The sequence below is a fragment of the Cololabis saira genome, chromosome 3 (assembly GCF_033807715.1).
Source record: "Cololabis saira isolate AMF1-May2022 chromosome 3, fColSai1.1, whole genome shotgun sequence".
NCBI classification, from domain to species: domain Eukaryota; kingdom Metazoa; phylum Chordata; class Actinopteri; order Beloniformes; family Belonidae; genus Cololabis; species Cololabis saira.
In genome coordinates, this window is record NC_084589.1 from 27,434,369 (window position 1) to 27,453,297 (window position 18,929).

Sequence of the window (18,929 nt, forward strand, 5' to 3'; positions counted from 1 at the left end):
AGCGCGCAGCAGCGACCTGAGCGCTCGCCGACAGTCCGCCAGTACAGGGCGTCTGGCGCAGTACTTTCCTCATCCTTTTTGCTTTTTGCTTCTTCTTTTACTCTTTCTTTGTTTTCTTAACTGCTTTGTTAAGAAAGATTTGCATTAAAAATTAGAAGAAAATAATGTCGCGCTGATTTAAAGGGCAGCAAATGTCAACAGAGGGTAAGTGCTCCGAAATTTAACTACAAATGGACTTGTTTGGACTCCACTTCTGGCTTACGTCTTTTATTATTATTATTTTTATTATCATTGTTATTATCGTCGACTTTGACATTTATGTTGTTCTCCAAAGGCAGACTGTGAACTTGGACTGAAAACTATTATTCTTTATTATATTACAGTGACATTACTGCATTAGTCACCTGCGTATGAGTTGTGGTTGGTGGAGTTACTGTTGGCTCCAAAAAGGACTTTAGTGTATGACTGACTGCAAAGTTTGACCCAGCATTTGGACATTTATTGATTAAAATTACTACTTTTGGCTTGTAAAAACATGCTTAAACAATTTTTAAAGCTATCTACATTCCATCAATGTATGGTAAATGTTTCCTTGACAATGTAGCCTTTAGATCAGGGTTGGAGAATTGGGGGAAAAAAATAAAAAGATGCAAAGAAGCAAATGGGAGAGAGTTCTGAACAGATAAGGTGCCCACAGAGCTTGGGGTGGCCTGATGATTTAGACGTTAATCCTTTTCTGTTTTTAACAGTTCCTATGACCTAATAGGAATCCCATCTGTCTTCTGAAATGTGTTTAAAAATTATGTAATTCCTCTCAACATTGAGAAGGTGTAGGTTACAGTAGCCACAGTGATTTTATAAGTGCTGTTTCGGTTTTACTCCTCAAAGTATGGAGCTGTGTCAGCACTGATGGATAACTTTAAATCAAGCGGCAAGGCATGGCTCAGGATTTCTCAGGAAAGCACATGAGGTAAAGAGGTCACAAAAGCAGGATTAAGATGACAGCAGTCTCTTCCCACACAATTCTGTTTTAAGTTTGCATATTGTATTTTGTGAGACTTGATTTGACTTGACTTGACTTGACTTTTTGCTTCAAAAATGGAGTCTCTATTAAAAAAAGCAACTGCATTTAATTTACAGTTCTAGTTTGGAGCAACTTCTAATGAACTGTTTTAAAAAAACACACCCATTCTCCCAAAACCCAGTTGGTCAAGATGGCTGAATAATTTGATGAATATGTAAAAATTAAGTGCCCCTTTTTAAAATATATTTATTTATTTATTTATTTATTAATCAATGGTCTATTGCACTAAACTGGCCGTGCATATTTGTCTACTATTGTCATGGATTGGATTGTTTAATCATAAATTGGCCTTTAACTCATTAAGCTTAAGTTTGGTTGGATGTTCTGATCAGATTTCGAAAAACAGCTCATAATTTCATGATATGCTGTTGACATGGACTTGCACCGTAGTGTGTTTAGATTTCCTGGGACAGATGAATAATAGTAGGATGTGATTAGCCATGTGAACAGCAGAAGAACAATCTGATGTAAAAGAACAATTTCCTATTTCCTTTAGCAAATATGTATGTGCTTTAAAAAATATAGCTAGCCAAGTAGATCCCTGATATGACTCTTATAAGCAACATCTTAAAGTTTACTGATCAGTCAGGTATTAAGACAAAACATTTAAACGTCCAGTCAGAATGCTACAGGATAAAGTGTAATGTGACACTGCACATTACTGAGATAAGATCAGAGAAGATTAACCACATGTTGCTGCCCAGAGAAAGTGCTGCACTCTTTATTTAGTTCTATATGCCCTTCACCATATGTCGATAACCTCTAAAGAGTTTTTTTTGAATCAGAAACATTTTATTTCCATGAAACACTCCAAGCATATTGCTCAAAAAACAAGAACAAGGTTAGGGGATGGTTAATTCACAAATAAAAAAAATTGGATGACATTGGATGAAAGTCTTTATTTGATGTGTAACTTTTTGAAAATAAAATGCCATGCCAACAGGCAGTAAAAAACCCAATAACTCAGTAATCATAATAACCTTGATAGTCTAGTTGTTTAATCGATTTGATGTTACACTGTGAAGATTAAATAATCCCATAATGTAATAAGCAGTATAGTATGGGTTTATGCAACTTAAAATGGCATAGAAATAGTAGAACAAAAGTTTTAAAATACTGTCTTCACACAGCACTGGAGGTTTAGCATCATGTGTTGGACTTAAATAATAGTCCGTACCACTCTGTGCAACAATATCACACTGTTCTTGTTTAAAAAAAAACAACGAGGAATTACCTCAAAGGTCACCCAGAGTTGCTTTTGAGTCCTCCATGCAGACAGTTTAAATTACACATATTTCTGTTCTGTTTTTGGACCTAATTTTTAAGTTTCATGCTAAGGCTTCAAAATTTTACAACAACTATGTTTTCTTTTCTGTTTCAATTGATAAATCACTGTGTCCAACTTTTTTTCATTTAATGTTTTTTTTTGTTGAGTCCACGCACAAAGTCTAAACAAACTTTACTTAATTTAGTTTTACAACTGGAAGCAACAAAAGTAAAAGCTTGCTGTGTAATAAGTCGAATTACAGCATAGCAACAGTTCGCAGAAATAATCTGTTTTCATTCTTTGGGGAAATAAGGTTTTAACCAAAAAGAAAGGAAAAGCAGTCTGAATATATCGATGCCGGCTTTAACCCAATCAGTGCTGAGTGTGTGTGTTGCAGAGATCTGAATATTTAATTAATTAGTGAAGGGTTTTCTTGAGTTTTAACTAGCGCACTGCAGCCAGCACCATCTTGACTGACCAGATTAAGATTTGGCCGTCATCAGGCAATGACCTCTGCACTGCACGCAGCAGAAACGTTTTCAATTAGAGGGAATAAGGCTGAGTGCCAAAGTGTTTTCAGAAGAGTGTGTTTTTATGTGTGTGTGAGTTTTTCAACAAACGATATAACCAAATCCATACCTAAATTTCATCTAATACAGTCTGGCCTCGTGTTTAAATTACACGCATTTCCAAATAACCTCTATCTACATTAGATTAATACACATACCACTGTGCAAAGCGAATGCAGCATGTTTTGGATGTCATTGAAAACTTTACTGGTCCCTGTGGTGTTTTATGAGGGCGTGTGACATCTATGTGTTTCTTTAAGTCTGGTGGCTCCAGGCTGCATTAGAGTATTACAATAACAGCTCAGAATCTCAGCCTGAAATGGTGACTGCTGGGCTGCATTATAGATAATGCAGTTACCAGGTCTTGAGACAAGAAAGACAACTGTATAGAATAAAAAAAGACGATGTAGAGCCTTGTTGGATTGATTTCACCTTTTTTGAACAGTTCCATGTGAGTCAGACAATACTCAATCCTAATATCACCTAGCATTCAGTTGGATTTTATTCCCATCGGTGTCTGGTGCTCTGATCCTTTAGCCATCAGCTGCAAATACTGAAACAATATGAACTGTTTAGATCAGTTCGAGGAAAGGTCGCTGTAGTAATTTCGTGTGCTTGTGCATATATTTGATTTTTTCAGGCTTTGCTTTGAGATCTTCTGCAAAAGCCCTTTTCTATGCTTAAAACATGATTAATATCTGCCTCGTGAAGTAAGGTTGAATAGATTAACCAAGCTTAAATGAAAAAAGAATGATAGAAATAGGTTTGAATGTGAGCCATGTGACACACAGAGGGAGAGAGAGAGACACCAAATATGTGCCCTGTTTTTTAACCTCCACAGATCAATATGAGGTATTGATGGCTCCACATTTGCATTCTGCCGTCCATGTTCTAGGTTGTACATGTGCACTCACTGTTGATTTAACTCCTCATGTATCAACCCACTGAAGAAAATGAACAATTCATACAGCAAAACAGGTTGTAATTATTACTTACTCAGTTGTACTTTATTTTCATTTGGATAGGTAATTGACAGATCAGTCATCTGAAATGAGAGGTAACGAGAGTGACGGTGCAGAATAAAGTATACTCAGTAACTTTGCCAATGACACTTAAATCATATCCTTTGCAGACTTAATCTGTCAATATAACATCATAATATGGTCAGATAATCTGGATAGAAAGAGGACAGGGGAGGTGGCAGAGGGAGAGAAAACATGAAAGATAGGTGGTTGCATCATTGTGGTATTGTATGAGGACAAAGAATGCAATAATTAAAGCCTTGTGCTTCTCCAGGTTATTGGGTTAATGTCGTAGAGTCACAGTTGTAATTCAGTCAGACTGGCCTCAAATTGGCGTCATCTTTTGCATTCCCTTCTAGTTCATTTGCCTCAAACACTAGAGCTGTAGCTGCAAAGCCACTTTTTTTAAGGTGGGATACTTCAAAGACAACTCTTAAAATGTTAAAATTAAGAAATGTGATATTTTTTCTGAAAAATATTTGCTCATTTGCAATTTGAGGCCAGGACCTTTTTTTTTTTTTTTTTTTTTACAAAAGACTGCAGCAAATACAGTATGAATTTAAATATTGTGCAAAAAGAAAAGAATAAAAAAGTAAACAAATGGTACACTGGAGAAAAAGTTCTTAATCTGGGAAATGACACAATTCTAAATGGCAAAGAATTTGAATTCTTCAACATTTATTGCATATAAAAGTCATATAAAGATTGAGAATGTGAAAAAATATAGTATGCAATGGTTTATGGAACTATAACATTGGAAGGCAGGAATCTTTAGACAATCAAGTGTATTTGCATTAAAAGCAGACATAAATCTGCACACATGCCCTCAGGAAATCTAATAAGGCACTGTCATTGAACACTGCCATTAAAATCGACCTTATTCAAAACAGCAGCCAATGTAAACAATTTACAGAACTGAACTTGAAACAGTATCCCTAAGTATGTTGAGTCAACTGATTTATTTTTCTTTCAGCACATATTAATACTTCATGACGCTGTAGTATATGTGCCTAAATTGACCCGCCGGCCATACAGTTCTGTCAAGAATATGTGTTTCATTATCAAACAAAACTCGTACCAAATGAGGCTCTGAACTATTGAGCAGATGTCATTCAACCAAAAATCTGAAACTTTTTTTGCCTTCAGTGGAAATTGTGTAACCATTTGCAACCATTTTTGCTGGCATCACAGTCGAAGTGATCATGTGCTGCTCAAAAATAAAGGAACACTTAGATCACACATCAGGAGATGACAGAAAACTTTTACAGATATACATTTTAAAACTTTAGGAACAAAATGTGGTCAATAATCCATTAAAAAAAAATTTTATGAGCAATATATTTTTGGAAACAAAGGCATTACAGTTTTTTCAGCACTGTTTGAATGAAACTCATGTACACAAACAAAAACTTGTAATTTTAAACAGTGAGATTACTTTCTATATAATTAGAGATAAATCTTATTAAAGAATCCACGTACATTTATAGTCTGGCCTACCTCCCAGCCTTCTTCATATATGGAAGGCCTGCATGTCAACTGTACATGAAAAATTTTTTCCATGTACTGCTCCGTGAATGTAGTTCTGTGATTAGTCATTTCAGATATTTGTCACCTCATCACAGTAAGGTGTGACAACATGAAGACTCACAGACTCACATTTTACCTTTACACTCACACACTAATACACATAGTCTCCCTTCATCACTTCTCCCACCACTCTTGTCGACACGTCAGAGCAGTAGCAGATAGCAGACCTGAGAGCTTGTTCATTTGTTGATGTGCTGGCAGGGACTATTGTTGTGACGCCAAGGTCATGACCCATTCTTCACACATTGGTTCATTACAGTATCAGCTTAACATTTTTTATTGCCTTCCATTTCATTCCTTCAGCATAGTAATACACTGTATTGCTTCTAGACATTGTCAGGCCTTATATACAACAAGCTTTTAATGTTGTTCAACACACCTTGTGTGGGTTGCAACTAATCCTAAATAGCAACATAACAAAACTCTGGTATTATCAAAGGCAAAATCCGTCCCTGGATCTTTCGTCCGTCTCTACTTTCGAGGGCTAAGGAGATTGAGAACGAGCTAGTTTGACAACATAGATACTTAGGGATTTTGACCATGCTCTCTGTTGTGCTGCATGTTGAACAACTGACTAAAGTTTATATTTATTTATTTTTTAAATCAATATTAGTAACCTGAGAACTGTAAAACATCATATGACGGGGTGGCACAGGGGGTTAGCAGACCTGGGCATTTCCAGTCTCACCTCACAACTTGAAGAGAAGAGTTGAAGTTACTAATTCAAAATTAATTAATTAATTAATTAATTAAGAAAATCAAGGACAGAGTTGGAGGACATTTTACAGTGATTATATACTCGGTTGAAGAAAAAGCAAGAGTTGGCGTATTTTGTTGCAGCTGCAGAGTACACATACATCTGGAAGACTGAGATGAAGCTGAATCTTGTCTTCTTGCCTTCAAGATTTGTGGTAAAACTGGAAATGCAGGTGTGCTAATCCCCTGTGCCGCCCCCTCGCGGGATGTTTTGTATTCTTGCTTCTCTTTTGAATCCCAAAAAAAAGAAAAAAAAAGTCTTCTCTCTGCTACTTTTATGTTTGTGTTTGACTACAGAGATGCGATATACAGTATATGTGTTACCCACCATTGTACTTTGATGCTTGGGCTGGATAGACTTCTTTGTCCTCCCGTAGACTCAGACACTGGCATAAATTAATTAACAAAGCTATTCTTGGTGTTCTTCCATCCTACCAACAGACATAGATCTTAGAAAAAAAGCCCTGGTGGATACTGTCACGGTCCCAAGACTTGATACTATTAACTGTACCTAAAATTTGAAGTGAGACGAGGAAAAAGACGTTTAGGTATGCTGCTCCCTACACTTGGAATCAACTCCAAACCCACTTGAACCTCAAGGATCTGGTTGCGTTACATGATATTAGGGCATAATTTGACTGTCAAAGTTAATGCATTAATGTGTATTTAACACCGCAATTTTTTTAACACAGGATTAATGCACACACATTTAAAGAAATAGATCCCTCAGCCCAATCTGCTTTTGTTTGGAGACACAAAAAGAGATTGGGGTGTACTATAATTTAAAATGCACAAACCATTAGTAACGTGATACATTGATTTTCTGAAGAGCATATTTGGGGGCTCTTTTTCTTGTAGACTGTAAAATACAATAAAAAATAAAGAATATATACTTTTTCCTCATACGGTGTGTCACCGCGTTGCTCTGGAAGCCGATGGGAACATGCCCATCTTATGTGAAAGTTAGCTAGATACCAACCGACCCATGTCAGGAGCTGCAGGGCTGGCAGTAGACGTTTATCGAATATCCCACATCACATGTCATCTGTGAGGAAATCAGAAATTACTGCTCTGTTTAGCTGACCCTGGGTTAGTAGTATAATAAAGTGATGATGGCTAGCCATTGGCTGAGTCAACTGTCAATCATAAGGGTGTGCCTCATATTATAAATACATGTATTTCTTTATATAAATTCACCTTATGTGGTACAAAAAAATGTACCCCTCTCAGAGTAGTCATGGAGGTGATGTGTCATGGGTTTTTTTAACTCGGGTATAAATGCGTTTATTAAAAACTGCTTCAAAACAGGGAATGTTTAATTGAACCTTAATCTGTTAGAATTACTCAGATCAACATTAGTTGTTGGATTTTGGACCAAAGTTTGCCCTTTCTAGGCTTTTATGGACATGTTTTTGACTTATAATAGTGCAACAACAACCATTTGCTTAAAGCAAAGATTATTGTGAGCTCCTGTATTATTGCAATTTGATTTAGATTTTTGTTTAACTTAACAGAACACAAAGAAAATTATATATATTTGTGTGATTAATTGCAAGTTAACCATGACAATATTTAGACTAATTGTGATTAAAAAATTAAGTTAGAAAACTGTGAATAGAAATAGAAGATTGTTCTCATATTTTTACTTGTATGTTGTTTCACTTGATTTTTATTTAATATCTTTTAGTTGCATCAACAACTGAACTTAACGGATCAATAAAATTTGATCTTGTCTCTCATTTTTTCTTAAATTAATAAACCCTTTGAATTCCATTACATACCATACCTGAGTGTTGTTCTTTATGGAAAAGTTATGTAAGTAATCTGAGGATTAGCAAAACCCTTGGTGAGATTACAGGAGTCACGAGTGCAGCTGTAATCCACTGCACATCACTTTACATCAGCACTCTCCCTCTTTACCCATAACCAACTTAGTGTTCAGGTTTATTCCAGTCCTCAGTCATTATCTCAGTCACATCTGTAGCCAATCCCAATCCCTACCTCTTACTGCCTGTAGTCTTAAATTCAGCATATTATTCATCGTGGATGACTTGGTGGCATACCCAAAAAGAGTTCCCTTCCATGTAGAGCTGGATTTCATCTGTTGTCTTCATCAAAACTTGAACTCCTTGGACATCTCAACTGCTTTTGCTTAAAATTGGAATGGCCCGGTCAGTAATATTCTGGAGCTATATTATAAACAACAAAAGATCAAAGATAAAATAGATCACCAGTATTCTCTTTATTATTTTAACAATGTAGATGCAACTGTCTTTGGGTCAGCTCTAAATCAACAGAACACAACATAACAGAACACAACATAAGTTATATTCAGAATATACAGATGTCAAGAGATTCAAATAGAATATTTTTCTGTTTTTTTCCTCACAGTTTCTTGATAAACTTAAGAAAACCTTTGATTCTTCAGGGTTAAGAGTGTCCATAGGGAAACAATCCAAGACTGTGCGTGCATTAATCCTCAATATATGTTGGCCACACACATCTGCAATTTAAAGTTGTCCACTGGGTACACCTCTTTAAAGTTAAACTGGTGCACATTTACCCAAATATGGACCCAACATGTGACTGGTGTAGAAGTGCACCTGCGACATTAATCCACATGTTTTGGTCTTGTCCCTCTCTGACTAATTTCTAGAAGTCAGTTTTCCGTTGTATATCTTAAGTTTTGCACTGTTAGATTGAGCCAAATCCTTTATCCACTGTCTTTGGAGTTATGCCAGAGATGGACTTACCACTTTTCACACAAAGAATGCTCTCATTTAATTATTATATCATTTATCATATCATATATATCATTTAATTTAATAATTTAATTAATTAATTTTCATCACTAATTGCCAGGAGAGGTGGAAAGGTCCGGCTCCCTCTTTACAATCACACTAGATGAGGTGTTATGTTAATAATAATAATAATAATAATAATAATATATATTATATATTATGTTGTGTATGGACTTAGAAAAGATTACATTTACTGTCTGAGGTTCTGAAAACAGATTTTATAAAGTTTAGCACCCCTTCTTAACTGTTTATGAGAAATCTACTACTGGTGTCTCTGAATAATTTGATGGTTTTGTACAATATCTATCAATATGTTGCTAATAATCAATAAAAAGGCAAAGACTACTCTCAGGCCATCCACTACTTGAGCATGCTTCTGATGATCATGGTTCCATGCAGCAGAAAAAACGTCTTCCAAGCTGCCTCCTATACTTCTACGGAAATTTCATTGTCTCAAGATTTGCAGAAATGTGTCTCTTCCAGGATGTGTACAAAATCTTGAGTCAGCTGAAAGGTCAATAAAGATCTTGAGTAGTAAAAAAAACCACAAAAAAAACTCATCATTCAATAGCTTGACCAGACACCTTTACGTTAAAAATCGCATTTAGTAATTTAACACTTTAACAGTTTTATTAGTCATTTAACACTTTAACGGTTTTATTCAATAAGAATTACAATTTAGGAACAATATTCAAGCTTTAATAAAGTAAAACACATTCATCTTATTTACTGTATAAAACAGGAGAAGAGGTGCAAAGTATGTGTAAGTTATAAGTGTCAAAGCATTAGCGGAGATAGAAAAGTAATTGTTGTTCAAAGACATGGCCAACTACAAATTGAAGTAATTGTTTTCTGTGTTTCATTATCACTCTTTCATATTGAATTTTTGCTCACATCTTTACAAAGCTGTTTCAGTTTATTGTTTATTGTTTATTGTTTAAGTTTGTAGGCAATCATTTATGTAAAGTTCTCTCCTGCGTCTGGACTTTGGGCCATTGTAACACCATGACTTTGTTCTTTTTCAGTTATTATCTTGTGGATTTGTTGACGTGTTTGGAATCTTTCCATTTCATGACCCCAGACCCTCAGACAAAGACTTGCTTTAGTCTTGAATGTTGCAGTATACAGATGAATTCATGGTTGCCTCAATGACTGCAGTGTGCCCAGATCCTATGCTGTAAAATTAAAGAAAAACGTTTTCTTTTTTTTTACTTTAAATACTTACTAAAGCCTGTGCAAACTGAATTGCAATTCCCTTTTTCTCCCCCCAATTTCTCTGAGCATTGCACAATCTGACCTTGTGGTGAACTTGCTTAGAAGTCCTTACCTGGGAAGATGGACAATGGTCTTGGATATTTTCTTTATCACTTTAGAATGGTGGACTCAACATTATTTACAAACAGCCTTGTAATCTTTTCTAGATTGATAAATAGAGTGAAGAAGTGTTTCTCTTAAAATATTGCTAATGTCTCTCCATTTTGGTATTGTGTTAATATACATCTCAATACTCATCAAACTGCCAAACTGTATCTTTTTATCTGAAGTTGTAGACTATTCACCTGATTTTAAAATCTGTTATGGGCCAGATGATTTTTTTTAATTATGTCATCCATATAGATAAGACTTGAAAGACAATGTACTTTTTCTTTCACCTAAATGTTGTTATTTTACCACTGCTATTAAAATGTGTAATTTTTGGAATAACTTTGTGAGTAATTTCTCACATTTTCCCTCTCTTTTTGTTTGATCAGGCTTGATTTCAAGACTGGCAGCAAAAAAGGAATGGAGTTCCTAATGCGAAGGGATATAACATGAACACTGAAACTTGAATAAAGGGAAGAGGACTGCCAGACGACTTTCTTATATATACTTTCTCCTGGAATTCCCTGCTCCTTGTGGCATCAGGAAAACTATTTTATGAAACATGGGGAGGTCAACAGACAAGTGAAGATGAACCCTTACGTCACTTCTCACTTCAGGAGGGATCTTTTCCCCCATTTTCATTTGTTGTAGACTTTTGTGTTTTCCTCTACGGGTCTTGTTCCACATCTGTTGTTTTGCTGCTTTATTTGAACTTCCAGTAATGCACTGTTATGGTTTAGGGACTGTTTCTGTCCCGTGGTTCCTATGATTTGATATTACTATTAATACCTCAGTACTTCTGGCAATAGTCAGGAAAGGTAAACACATATAAAAAGCAAATTTTCCTTGCTTAATTTTAACATTTAAGTATACTAAGAAATTTTGTTCATATTTGCATGCATGTTAGATAATAGTTTTTACTTCAAAGATTTTCACGCAAGTTGCCATTTTCATGTGGCCTCTGCATTTTATTATCTTTTTTGTTCTAAGGAAATCTTTCAGATGCTCAAGTAGACCTTTGTGATGAGGCTCAAACAGAGATGCTGGTTAAGAGACTTCAATCCACAAAGGTAGTTAAACTCTTTGCCAGCTTATTTCTGCAGTACTTCTGGGCTCTTCTCCTTCTGTGGCGAGCACCCGATTTATCAGCCTTGGCACCTGACCCCCAACAAATGCAGAACACTTCCTAAGGTGATTTGTGTACTTACCTTTTTCCTGCATTTAAATTGCCAGCCTAAATCTAAAAACACTAGTCACTTGAGATAGATCCTAGTAACCTTTCCATGTTACTGCCCTTCCCTTTTGTTGTCAAGTATTAGTGATGTCTCAGCTGTAATGCTTAGCGGCAATGAGGTTTGTCTGCTCTGAGACGGTGACTGTGACAGGTAATTGTTAAAAGTTGTGTTGTTCAGCTCACTATTTCACACACATCAGTCAGTACACAAAACAAGTTCACAATGGCCATGAAAGAGATATACAGACACTTAGAAAAGAAATGTGAAATTGTGAAAGCAGTTACATGAGAGGGAACAGGCAAACACAATATGTCTTTCTGTTGGCTCCCTTTTACAGGAAAGAAATTATTATGTTTCAATAATACCACATTTAAAGAATAGTTACACTTAGCTGAAATCAATATGTTACGCGCTGCTACTTATTATTTTAATTTACAAGCACTGTATTTGTTTTTGTGTGGACAATTATTTACACAGAATAATTAATTGAAAAAATACTTTGATTTGACTTCATTTTTTTTATATCCTTATGCCCAAACCAAAGGATTTGCAAAACTGCAAAAAACGTTGATCGTAAGATTTTGCATGATTTTCTTTTCTCTTTTGACTGCATGTTGCAAACATGTTCCTCAAAACGTTCCTTGTATTGTTTTTATAGGAAAAAACCCAATCCTGCATGCTCCTCTGTAATGTATGCTGAAGTCAGTATGACCCAACCTTTTGAATGAATTACTGCACATGAGCCACATAGCTTTTAGCTATTCATGACACCCTTCTTTTCCCTCTATCTTATTGCATCCCTTCAGTGTAATTTAAGTACATTACTGTTAGTGAATGCATATAAACCTCCAAGAAAGCCTATATTTGCTGAGGAAATAGACTACACTGGAATCAGAACTACACGTTGTGAAAGCTGAAAAAAGTCACTGACTAATGGCCTTGAAGGGTGTAATCCTCTTGTTGGACTGGAAATTATCCCCCTAATCAAGACAGAATGGAAGGATCGCGTTGGTAATAGTACACATAACTTCACTGACTTTGTCAACGTACTTAATTACCATCAAGTTAAACAGAAAAATACTGAAATTCAATCACAGATGATGGGAGCGGCACGTGTAAAACGTCGCTTCAGTGCTGTGGTGGATGGGCCAGTGGAGGAGGAGGAAGTAATGAGGCTGGCACAGAGTGCTGCAGATACCGCAGGGCTCGGAGGGAGCCCATCGGGGTCAGGGACCCCATCCAATTGCTCCCCGATCCATGCCCTCAACGGTAAACCACTACCACTTCAGAGCAACGCCAACAATGCACGGAGGCAGAGTGCCATTGGAGAGTCAGCTGGGAGAGATGCAGGAGGAGAAGGTGTAGTGACAACAGGAAGACTATGCTCAGAACCAAAGAATAAGAAAAGCAGTGGTGTAGGAGGGAGAGGGAAAGGCTGTTTTTCATCAGACCAGGGTTCACTCTCTTCCCCCTCCACCACCAGCCGCCGGCGCAACAGGCGCTCAAGTCGCCGGCCCCGACAGCGCTTTGTGGGCAAGGACGGACGCTGCAACGTCACCTTCGTCAACATGAGCGAGAGGGGCCAGCGGTATCTCAGCGACCTCTTCACCACCTGCGTGGACATCCGCTGGCGCTGGATGCTGGTCATCTTCACCCTCTCCTTCGTACTCTCTTGGCTGCTTTTTGGCTTTGTCTTCTGGCTCATTGCCTCTGCGCATGGGGACCTCTCCATTCAGCTTACCCCCAGCTCAGGTTCCTCTCTGGGATCAGGAGAAGCCGGTTCTGGAGGAGAGTTTGATAGAGAGGCAGTGGTTGTGGAGACATGCTTCCTCCAAGTGAACAGCTTCATGGGGGCCTTCCTGCTCTCCTTGGAGACACAGACATCCATTGGTTACGGATTCAGAAGCGTGACCGAAGAATGTCCCCTGGCGGTGTTGGCGGTCGTTTTGCAGTGCATTGTGGGCTGCATTATTGACGCCTTCATCATCGGGGCAGTCATGGCCAAGATTGCCAAGCCCAAGAAGCGCAACGAGACGCTGGTGTTCTCTGAAACAGCCGTGGTGGCACTGAGAGATGGTAAACTCTGCATGATGTGGCGGGTTGGAAACCTACGCAAGAGTCACCTGGTAGAGGCACATGTCAGAGCACAACTTCTGAAGGTAAGTGGAGGAAAGATGAATGAAAGCCATAGTCAACTAAGCAAAAGGTCAGAATGTATGACGTACCAAAGGGGTTGTCGCTGCGAAAAAGTGGTAGAGGGGAAAAAAGGTTGCATTACGGAGATGGAAAGAAAGAGAGTGCTTAGACCATCTGGCCTGCGTTCCGTGAACCGAAGTTAATGAGAGCTTGTTTTATTGTCCCTCAGGGGTTTGGAAGATTTAACATGGATTAATTTGCCCACAGTTCTTAACTGAAAACCATTGTCCTTCATCATCTTGTTTTTGCTTGCAGCGTGTTCCTATGTGGGTTAGATCATTGTTCTCTGCGTATAAATATGAGTGTCCTTGTGTTTGGGTTAGCGTTAAAAATTGCTCCTTTTTTATGTGAGCTTTTTGTCATCATTGCTTTGTGTGAGTGCATGTGCGTATTCTACAGATATTCCAGAAGGACTAAATGTGTGGAGCATTGACACTATAGTGAAAACAATTGTATTTCTCTTAATAGCAATATCATAGTAAAAGACCAAACGGAGTAGGTGGGATTAAGTTTATGAGGATCGCAGAAATAAAATCCAAAATGTTAGAGTTAGATGTAGTTATGTAGACACTAATGATGTGACTTGTATGTCAGATTTAGCTTAGCCAAAAAAATCTATCTCTGGGTCACAATCAGAACTTAAATTCAGCACTTTTTTTTCTGTTAGCTTTTTAATTGTTACAATTACTATTGCCTCTTGGTTCCTTATTATAGTGTAGCTTTTGTTTGATCACTCTTGGATATAATTTTCTGGCATTTATTTAATAATTATATCACATGAAAAAGATAATGACAATTTCAATCATGTGCAGTGACTTTATTTCACTCTCTGTTCCCACGTTGCCCTCAGCCTCGGGTGACACCAGAGGGAGAATACCTCCCACTCGACAACGATGACATCAACGTTGGCTTTGACAATGGTACCGACCGCATCTTTTTGGTGTCACCTGTGACAATTGTCCATGAAATCAATGAAGAGTCACCTTTTTTTGAGATGGACCAAAAAACTCTGGAGAATGACTCTGAGTTGGAGGTGGTGGTCATACTTGAGGGTATGGTGGAGGCCACAGCGATGACCACTCAGTGTCGTAGCTCCTATGTGGCTTCAGAAATCCTCTGGGGACAACGCTTTGAACCAGTGCTCTTCGAGAGGAAAGACTGCTACCAGGTTTGGAAATCGCTCTCTATGAATTTTTATGTTGTTTTTTTTTTTTACTGAATTTACTGAACACAGTTGTATTGATTACAAAGGCAACTTTGCGTTGCCATTTTGAGCATCTTAGTATTTAGCTAAAAAGTTTATGTCCTGCCTTGTTTCCAGGTGGACTACTCTTATTTCCATCGGACATATGAAGTTCCAAACACACCATCATGCAGCGCTAAAGAACTAGATGAGAAGGACACTGAAAGCTCACATTCTTCATTTTGTTATGAGAATGAAGTTGCCCTGGAGTTTGTCTCACCTGAGGATGAGCCAGATCAACATCCTAAGTGTTCCTCCCCACCGTCTCGAAAGCCATCCTCGGCAGAACATCTTCATTACAACTGAACTAAAAGAGGAGGTTTTAAAAGGAAATAGGCAGAAAGCTTACAGAGAGCTCTTAGGACGACCAGGCCACATAAGTGGTTAAACAGCTGGATATGAGTACACGTAGACAGGCAAAAAATTACCAAAATGAAGTCACTGATAGGAAAGAGCATTAGTTACAATGATATGAAAGGTAGAAAGATCTAGTATAAGAGCAAGTCAAGAGGTTTAGACAGGTAGTTAAGTGTAGATTAACATCCAAGAGAGGAAATGTGTAAACAGGAAAACACAGGATGAGTAAGGTCACTACTCTGACCTAGTTGTCTGATTGGCCCTGGCAGTCTTTCAGTATCATTGAAATCTTGTCTGTTCGGCCTCACATCTGGCCCATCCTTACCACAGCAGCTCATCTGGCTCTGCCTGACTAACGGGATATGCAACAGCACCACACAGTGACTGCAGCCTGCAACTGCCCTTGCAGGCTTTTTTGACTGAAGACATGTTTGATCTGTTTGATGTGGCTTTCGTATGGAGCGAATGATAATTTCATTGTTACTCAGGAATGTGTTTCCACTATGATGCTGACTTATCACTTCAATCCTTCAGTTTCTTATGGTAAGTATGGATAGTGCACTTTCTGTGATATTGGGAGATTGATAAGAATGTACTTGAATATTGAAGCAGGTATTCTGTTTGAGTCAAAGCGGAACAATTACGTGAAGAAACAGCTGGAAACTAGCAGCGGTTTTTAGCCGTTTTCTCTCATGTAATGTACTATATTTTGTTTCTTTGTTGGCTTTGAACGAAAAAAAGTTAATATATTGTAAATGTTGCTTTATTTAATGTAATGTTTGAGAGGACTTCCATGCATGTTAGAGTTTCAGATCATAGCAGTGATCTTGTAGGATAAATGATGCTGGCTGTGTGCAGATAATCCATTCATCACTGTGCTTTTTTTCTTCTTGCACTAATATCTACAGTATCTTCTCAAATTTTATGTTAGTGTTTTTCTCTGTAATTTTTGGATTCTTGTACTAACTGAGCTATGCCATTGTAACCTTGTTTAATGCACTTGTTTGACCCTTGATGGTGGAAACTGAATCTGAGCCAAAAAGAGTTGCTCCTGGTGACTCCGTTTAGCTTTTGCATCAGAGACAGTAAGTCACTCCCAACATTACAAGAACATGACTCAGCTGAACTGAGTAGGACATATTGTCAGATGGTAATGATGTTGGGGTGCTCTTACTGCATCTATAAAACGTCTGACTTTGACTTCACAGTTGGAAGATGGTCGAACTGGAATCTACACCACATTCACAAAGGATTATTCTATATTCTGTATGGATCAATGAATCATGTCATTTTCCCCCAGTTTGAATACACTACATATTGTTTATGGCTCAGAACATGAGCACAGTCTAGTAGGTGGTGCCTTCCTGATGGATCAGTGACTATGCAACTGTCCCCTCATCAGCGCTGTTTATTCCACACTCAAAATGTGTATTTACAGTGTATTTACAGTGTATTTTCATTGTGTGTGTTTTATGCATTTACTGTTGCTTTTTGTCACTTCAACATTTGCAGAATGTTTAAATACACAAATAATTAACCTGACTCAACGAAGTATCTGCGTAATCACAATATGTGCACAGAGTGATGAAATAAAGAAGCTTTTAGCTGTTTTTCACTGTAGACTATTTAATAGTTACGCTTCATGGTTATATTACAAAGCACTTTTAAAGTTTTGTTTGTCATAATCTTGTAATAATTTACATTAAATCTAACCACATGAGTATTTATGCATTTGATTACAGAATATGTTGGTTAAAGAAATATAAAAATGAGTGTGAGGTGCAACATGTTTATTGTTGACCAATAATCAACCTATCCCACGCACAACTTGTGAACTATTTCTTTGTACTTTGCACAAGAGTAAAATGTAGAGGCTGATATCATATATGAAACTCTACAACAGCACAATAGTGTTGCAGGTGCAACAAATGTTTAACTCAATGCCTCATTTGTGGTGGTTCACTTGTATTTTTGAAGAGATGCACCCTTGTACCTTCAGGTGGAACTGAGGTATGAATTGATAACACATTGTCTGCTACAACTGGTGTTGATACTGTTTTATGTTTGTGTTTCCCTTTACACTTTTCCTTCATGGCCATCTTCTATTTATAGGCTGGATGGAGGGTCTTGTCATTCACTCTGCCTCCACATCTATGATATGTAATGAGAGCCCAAAGCACTGTCACTTTTTTCACTTATTAAACAAGCCGAAAAGAAATAGAACGAGTTGTGTCACTGATTGCTTAAAGTTCACTCGCTAAATCACTGGGCATGGTAACAAGGTAACAAAATACTGCTTTTAAAGAGCAACACTTATTTGCATATCTTGTTCCTTCATTGGTGCATTTGTGTGTTCATTTATTTATTTATTTATTTTAGGATTATGGACAGTTTTAAGATATGCTATAATTGCACATTTCACTTTAATAATAATAGTAATAATAATAATAATAATAATAATAACCCCCTTTTTTGAGCAAAAAGAATATGCCTCAGTGGTTTGGTGGGGTTCTGTCTCAGGGTTTTAACAGCAGACTGTTACCGATTATAATACACTAATATAATGTTTAAATTTTTGCTACACCTCCATATATATATATATATATATATATATATATATATATATATATGGAGGTGTAGCAAAAATTTAAACAATATGTTAGTGTATTATAATATATAATATATATATATATATATATATATATATATATATATATATATATATATATATATATATATATATATATATATATATATATATATATATATATATATATATATATATATTCCAATAGCCCAGGAACCGACATGAGGCCTGTACGGATTCAATCTGAATCACGTCTCCAGAGTCGCATCATTTAGCACTAACCATTTACTTTTCGCATGTTAAATCAAACAAGCCTAGATCCGAGATCAGATCGGTGTCTGCACGACTCCCGCCGTTGCTGGATGGTAAACAAAGAGTGGTTAAATCTCTCTACTCCAGCGCGAGAGTGCCGCACGGCACCTGCTGCAACACTTCTATTGGCTACTCGAGACGTCAATCAAACTAAACCCCGCCCCCGGCCCATTACCATTGGTCATTGGGGGAGACGTCGAGACTAACGGTAACCAGATTGGTCACCACACCGGTGTCATGCCCGTTTTAGGGCGGAGAGCTTCCCTGGCATTCACAAGGCGGGTCCTTGCGGCTCAATTTCACAATTTGATTGGAGTAATTCCTCAATTAGGGTTGACTTCAACTCCTCTGGTCGTAGGTGGTTGGTGCGTTAGCAGGAAGTGGTATTAAGAGGCTGAAGCCGCCGCGCTGCCCTCAGTGCTCGACGCAGAGCCTACGGCGTAGGGTACGCGGCGACGCGCAGCGTACGCAGCGCGTCGCCGCGTACCTTACGCCGTAGGCTCTGCGTCGATTGAACGCAGACCATAATTCAGGCTTTATTCTCACCGAGG

At 37.6% G+C, this 18,929-nt stretch overlaps 1 protein-coding gene across 2 annotated transcripts; it reads left to right on the top strand.

Annotated features, from left to right (window-relative positions):
• kcnj14 (potassium inwardly rectifying channel subfamily J member 14) lies at positions 1-17,691 on the top strand. Of its 2 annotated transcripts, XM_061716945.1 has the most exons (5): positions 1-204; positions 10,838-11,639; positions 12,228-13,842; positions 14,730-15,047; positions 15,201-17,691. In XM_061716945.1, exons 3-5 carry the CDS (start codon positions 12,781-12,783, stop codon positions 15,426-15,428), a joined length of 1,608 nt encoding a protein of 535 aa, XP_061572929.1. In that variant the 5' UTR covers positions 1-204; positions 10,838-11,639; positions 12,228-12,780; the 3' UTR covers positions 15,429-17,691. The 2 variants fall into 2 exon arrangements, with proteins under 2 accessions (XP_061572929.1, XP_061572928.1); XM_061716944.1 differs by having other exon boundaries at positions 10,838-13,842.
• The last annotated feature ends 1,238 nt before the right edge of the window (positions 17,692-18,929 follow it).